Source organism: Rhincodon typus, chromosome 28 (genome assembly GCF_021869965.1).
Source record: "Rhincodon typus isolate 14 chromosome 28, sRhiTyp1.1, whole genome shotgun sequence".
Classification (NCBI taxonomy): Eukaryota; Metazoa; Chordata; class Chondrichthyes; order Orectolobiformes; family Rhincodontidae; genus Rhincodon; species Rhincodon typus.
In genome coordinates, this window is record NC_063359.1 from 6,539,094 (window position 1) to 6,546,245 (window position 7,152).

Here is a 7,152-nt window from a genome sequence, read left to right on the forward strand (position 1 = left end):
AAAAGTGGCCTCATGTTGAATTATTTGCTTTGATAGATGAAGTTTAATAACAGTTGAGATTTGATAGAACAAGTGGCTGATACAAATAACATGTTGATGAGAAGGAAGTTGTGACATTTGATGTCTTGTATCTTTGTTGGCTGTAAACCATTTTGGAATGTTCTGAGGTCATGTAAGGTGCTATATAAATGCACATATTTCTTTTGGCTCATGAATTGTTGATTTTTGTAAAGGGGAAACTTCTACTGTTTTGAGATTTTATTCTCTCTCATTTACCTTTACTCCTGATGTCCTGAGTCCAGAGAGCAGGTGCAGAGGTGAGCTTGAAGCATTGCATGGGGCACTGCTGAGCTTGAGAATCATCGGGTGGAATTAAACAGACTCCAAAAGATGGCTTGGGAGGCAGGAGAGTGTGTTATCAGGCAGGACGGTGGGGAGGACACCACCTTGTAGCCTCTGACCGGGGGGAGGCCTTTGTATATGTGAATATTTTAATCAACCTGTTCAGATTTACTTTTAGCTCATTTAAGGGATTTGGATGCTGCCAGCTAAGCCAACATTTATTGCCCATCCCTAATTGCCAAGTCGGCGTTTAAGAGTTGACCACATTGCTGTGGGTCTGGAGTCACTTGTAGACCAGACCAAGTAAGGGTGGCAGTTCCTTCCCTAAAGACATTAGGGAACCAGATGAGGTTTATTTGGTAATTAACAATGGTTGGATGGTCATCATTGCACTTTTAATTCCAGATCATTACCATTTTTAATCTGCCTTGGCAGGATTTGAACCTGGGTCCTCAGAACATTACTTGGGTCTCTAGATTAATTGATAATGTCACTCGGCCATTTCTCTCCCTCTAAGCAGGAGGAACTCAAATCCAGGCCTTCTGCTTAGAGGGGTGTCCTAGTGGTATGATCCCTAGACTATTAATATAGAGATGTACAAGTCTTCCGAGCTATTTTCTCATCAACCTGTTCAGAGATATTACTACATAGCTCTGGAGCAAGTGGGATTTGAACCAAGGTTTCTTGGCTTGGAGGGAGGGGCATTGCCACTGTGCCACAAAAACCCATCAGGAACTTAATCAGGCAAAGTCAAAGGAAGTGGGGGAGGGTTTTTGCTGGCTCAGTAGCCAGTGGGAGAGACCTCCATCATCTCGATGAAATACTGTCCATAGAGCAGAACAACGCAAGAAGGTCCCTCGGCCCATTCAGTCCAAGACAGCTCCTGTGAAAGGAGATGTAGTTCCTCCCATCTCTCTACTTTAACCCCACACCCCTGCAATTTTTTCTTCTTGCATCGATTTATTCAATATCCTGTTGAAGGCTTGTACAGTAGTGAATCAGTTATCACCATCCTATCACATAATACATTCAAATCCTAGCAAGTCATAGAGAAAGTACGTTTCCCCAGCCACCTCTGGTTCTGTTGCCAATCACTATTAATTGTGCATGCTTGTTTTTGTTTCTAATGCTAACTGAATTCGTTTCCCTATATTTCCTATGCTGAAACTTCTTATGATTTCAAAAATCTCTACCAAGTTTCCTCCGAGTATTCCCTCCCCGAGGGAGGACAACCCACATTAAGAAATCATTCTTTACTACATGTTAGATTTATTTATAGAGTGAAACATTACAAATATGTTGCTCTTAACTCTATATCCCACCATTAGTGTTCCTAAGTGTCTCTTTATGTGCTTAAGTAATTATACAATGAGTTCTCCTGCCACCTGTAAGTACTTAACTTTTAATTAATACATTTAATCACCTCAGTTTGCCCAGGTAACTGTAATATCTCATCTCTGGGACCACTCTAATAAAGCTCTTCATAATAATCACTTTCATACGCAGTGGAAATAAGGATGACATTAAAGTCAATTAAACTACTTGTGTTGGCTCATTCTGCAGGAGCTGATGCAACCTTTTGAAAAGATGCTGTTTATGGTTCACATACAGACTGATGAATTTTGAAAGATTTGAATTCCCGGTGACAAACCTAAAAGATTTGTACGTGCTTTCATGCTTTAATGTTTTTAACTGCAAAAGAAAAACTGAAATCAACACGACTAATTACATTATTTTGTAGACAACTAATAATCTAAATGCAAAAAGACACATCTCATTTTAATGTCTTAACATTACCAATAGTTATACAATACACTGCACTCTTTGCAGAATTATATTTTTAAAGGAGTAAATTCAAAGTTATTCCCAGCTTCCAACAAAGTCATCTACCCTCATTTCATTGAGTCATAACATCCAAATACATTTCCAGTTTTCTGAAAATTTCCCCAGACCGACTCCCAGTGGTGAAGGGCCACTCCTCTGCTTCCTTCTCCTGGCCTTGTCAGGGTATGACCTCATGTGGCTTCAAATTTACCCAGATTCCATTGTCTTCACCAGGAGATAAGCTCTTACCAATGTTCTGCTTGATCGCTAATAAAGAATGTGTTTATTCCCTTTGCCTATCTCTCTCTCCCTTGGTGACCAGGGTGTTAATCGGACTGTCTTAAAAGTCTGTCAGTCTAACCATGGCAACTTTTCCCGTGCTTTCTGTTGTTAAACCTGAGGCATGAATTTCCACAACAGTTATCCTGTGGCCTGTATCCCGTTGGTCATGCAAGGTCACATAGGCTCATCAGCGGGCTGGACGAGGAGCAGGTTGTGTGTCCCTTTCCAGCATTGCATTTTACATCAAATTAAATAAACCCGTTAAAACATAAGCATATTATAAAACCTCACATTCATAACAATACCCTGAAGAAAGAGGCATTCCAGAAACTAAAGAGCCAGTAATATTTGGAAATAAGCATACATGTTATACTACATTTTGAAGTCTACATGATGAGTCAGACTTATATTGCTGCTTTTTCTTTCTGGGATACATTTATAAATTCTCATTTGTCAAATACAGTCCCTTGTGGTGGAACAATCTCACACTAAAGCCAAGTAGAGAGAGATTGTATGAGATGATGTGCTGCAGACTTCAACCCTGAAATTGCACATAATGCTATCCTGCTTTTGTGCCAATGAAAACTAAGCTACCACCAAGAACTTGGCATGTAGGACTTCACTAGCACAAATCTTGTCCCACCATTCCTTTTTAAGGAGGTTCTTGTATTGGTGCTCCATTGCCTGGTAACCTAAGTAGTTAGAACTCAACAAAAATACATGGCTCCCCTTTATGTTGTAAAGAAATTCATGTAGCATATTCTGTGCGTGGGAACAATGACATCTCAAGGGATTTGGAGAATGTCATAAATCGCGAGAATGAATTTGGAATGTTTGTTATCATCTGAACTTGAAAATTAGAATGACTTTCCAATGATTCATCTCTACCCTGCCTCTGACTCATAACCTTCTACCAATTTTTCTTACAATGGGGAAAACAGAGTGGAATTTGGCTTTGGACTGCTCTCTATTAACAGTCAGAACAAGGATGCTCCCTTGAGTAGTTGTAAGGATGGATCCAGTACTGAAAAAATTGGTTTGTATTACAGTTACTTCAAGCCTTCTGGACTGAATCAAATCCAGTAACTATCATTGCTCTTTATGGTACACGCTCATAAACTATACATTGGTCCAAACAAGGACAAAAGAGATTAAACCAAGAGTTGCAGTGAGAATGACTGCTGTTGACATCAAAGGCAATCCTTCACTGTTGTTGGATCAAAGCTCTGAAACTACCGGCAACACTGTGGATATGCCTACACCCCATGGACTGCAGCAGTTCAAGAAGGCAGCTCATTACCAACTCCACAAGGGCAATTAAGGATGAGCACCAAATGACCCATGTTCCATGAAAAAAATATCACATCAGAATTTGCAAGTAACAATCATACTTTCTGGGCCTTTTCATGGCACAAAAGGGAGTAAAGTGACATGTAAATAAAACCATAGTGACAAGGCAGGGAAGTACCCTGGGCCTGTCGTTTCTCAGTTGTTTTGGTTCAGTGTGTCAGACAAGTGAAGCTGTTATTGTATCTGTTAGAGTCCAAACACACTTGCTAGCTTGTTCAGGGACAGTATCACACACTTCTGGAGCAGGCAGGACATGAACCCAGACCTCCTGGCACAAAGGTGGGGACTCTACCACTGTACCACATGCTTGTAACTTATCCCAGTCATCCATTTGTCTGCACATTATAGACTGCAGCAGCATTCATAGTGTAGAATGTGTTGCCTGTGATTATCACTTAACGTTGGCCATGAGATCAGTACTATTCATAACTGCTTTCGCATTTCAATTTTATCTTGTTGAGTTCATTCAAGCAACCGTAGAATACTCCTACCCACCTGCTTGATAACATGGCTTCGTGAAATAATGGGCAAAGTGCAGCGTTATCAGTGTGTATTTTAGCACTCGTTTTCTCCACAGACTCCCTCCACCATGACAGCACTTCTTTGCTGGTCTACTTTGATTTTCCTGAGCTTTTGTAATGTTTGTAGATGTTGTGGAGGGGCCTGTGTGCAGGCTGCACACAAGATGTGGCTATGAAGGCAAAAGCCCTTGATTGCGGAATTAGGTGAGGAAGAAAAATTGTAAACAACTAAACACCAAACTGAATTAAATAATGGGTTGAAAACCATTTAATGTTAATCATGCTCTTATTGACCTTAGTCTAATTTTAAATGCAAACCTTTGATTAAAATATCTGTCTTGTTGAAGGGGACATGTTGGAAAGAATAATTGAAATCAATAGTTTTCACATAATGTACTGTTGATGAGTAATCTGGAGGAAAAGAACAGTGGCTGGATGTTCAGGTTTTACTTTCAGTTAGTTTACCTTCTGTTTGTGTACCAGGTTCAACAAACTGTTGTTCATAATTCAACCACATCCCAGGGAGTGGTTTACTTCTTGGCTTGAAGGAGTTGATTTTAAAAAAAGACTGAATATGGCTAATCATCAAATATCAAACCTGAAACATCAATTCACGTTGACCCTTAACATCACCTTGTGACTGTGTTATCTTGTGCATTGCGGGTAACTACTGCACTGATTGTAATCTTCTGCTATTACAGAGTAATTATTTTCTTTCCCATGTGCAGCTCAAGTTGAATGAGGTGAACAGCACAGCCGTTCAGCATCACCTTCAGGCCTTACTTGAAGACCTCATTGAGGTGGAAAAAATCTTAAAGGATGTAGATGCCTTATCGGGACTTGCTAGGCTGCTCCCAAAGGGGGCTTGTGCAGGCAAAAGCCCACCTACTGCTGCCAATACTACCAGCTGGAACAACAACTTCACAACCACCAATGCCACCTCGGAAGAGGACGAGGAGCCTGAGAAGGAGAATCCTCACACCCAGTTTTCTGCTTTTGTTCAGCTCTGGGCTGGCCTTCAGCCAATCCTGTGTGGGAATAACAGGTACAATTACAAGCTAGTAACATTCTGCTGTTCCATGGGGAGTCATGGATGTAAGAAAGACTTTCACAGCCAAGTGTTGACTTTATCATTCTCTAGTTCATTTGTGGACCAAATTCCATGTCCCGTTATGCCCCACTAAGCACGCATCACTACCGAATTGGCTTCAATTCATCTCAACACAAAGACATTGTTGATTAATTTGTACGTCAGCATTGACCTTAAACAACTTTTCATTTCCTTTCTTGCATTGAGAACTACACTTAAGACATTTTCTCTCCTGTGTTCTGACATTAGATAAGATCTATTATTTCCAACATTATTTTTTGTAAAGTGCTTGTTATTCTGTGAAATAATTAACACGTAATATTAGAAACCAATACTTTTTCAGCTGTGGGATGATAGAAGTTCAAGTTGCCGTTTTCCTTAATTTCCCTATTAACTCACTTGCTGTCTTGGGTTGAATCTTCCACAGTTGACGATACAGACTGGAGCCTCTTCTCTGACAGAGGTTAAAGAATGAACAGCTGCATGAACCCAGCTTGGGCTCACTTTCACACTCTCTATACGTGCCAGCTCCCCAGCAAATGGACCAGCAAATTTATTGCTTTGAAAGCAAACACACTTGGTCCCACTAGTTAGTGATATGTTTTTCTGAGACAGTTTGTGAGGGCTTGAGCTCATCATGCCACATCAATGTTCTTCCCTTGGGAAAGCCTCTCAACATGCTCTGGACCCCACCCCAGCTGACCCTCCCAGGAGGGTGCTGTTTCTTAAGGGCATGGGACAGTTTTCACTAGATATTTTAGGTGCTAGAGAGCATCCAAAATGCATCGCCACTTTAGCTTGTGTATGGTGCAAGATGTCATTTTATTGAAGGAGTTGAAATGCACACTTGCAAGTAAACAGTCAGGATGGAATTTTCCTGGGAGCCCTCGGCATTGACTCTGGGCCCTTGAAGTCTCGCTTCATCTGTTTAGACACGTGCAAGGTGACATCTTGCAGATTACCAGTCGCTCCCCGTCCCTTCCCACCACACGCACCACCACTGCCACCGCCCACCCACCCACCATCTCAGCTCCTCCATGTTGAACAACACTTAGAGTCATCCAGCACAGAAACAGACCCTTTGGTTCAACTCATCCACAGCAACCAGACATTCCAATCTGACCTAGTCCCATTTGCCAGCATTTGGCCCAAATCCCTCTAAACCCTCCCTATTCATATACCCATCCAGATGCCTTTTAAATGTTGTAATTGTACCTGCCTTTACCATTCCTCTGGCAGCTCGTTCCGTACACACACTATCCTCTCTATGAAAAAGTTAACCCTCAGGTCCTTTTTTATAAATCTTCCCCTCTCATCTCAAACCTATGCTTTTTAGTTCTGACTCCCCTGCCCGAGGAAAAATCCATGCCCCTCATGATTTTAGAAACCTCTATAAGATCACCCCTCAACTTCCAACGCTCCAGGGAAAACAATCCCAGCTTATTCAACCTCTCCGTCTAACTCAAACCCTCCAACCCCAACAACATCCTTGTAAATCTTTTCTGCATCCTTTCGAGTTTAACAACATCTTTCTTGTAGAAGGGCGACCTGGGAAAAGAACTGAACATAGAACAGTACAACACAGTACAGGCCCTTCGGCCCACGAAGTTGTGCCGACCTATTATCCTACTAAGGTCAATCTACCCTGCATACCCTACATTTTACTATCCTCCATTTGCCTATCCAAGAGTCACTTAAGAGTCTCTGAAGTATCCGAGTCCACTCCCACTGCCAGCAGCGCAT

The 7,152-nt window shown here is 41.5% G+C and overlaps 1 protein-coding gene across 1 annotated transcript in view; it reads left to right on the forward strand.

The window, feature by feature from the left end:
• Nucleotides 1-7,152, forward strand: part of abca2 (ATP-binding cassette, sub-family A (ABC1), member 2) — a 402,151-nt gene that overhangs the window by 249,116 nt on the left and 145,883 nt on the right. The window contains exon 10 of the mRNA XM_048613349.1: nt 5,048-5,380. Coding sequence (XP_048469306.1) covers nt 5,048-5,380 — 333 coding nt within the window. The remainder of the gene's footprint in view (nt 1-5,047; nt 5,381-7,152) is intronic.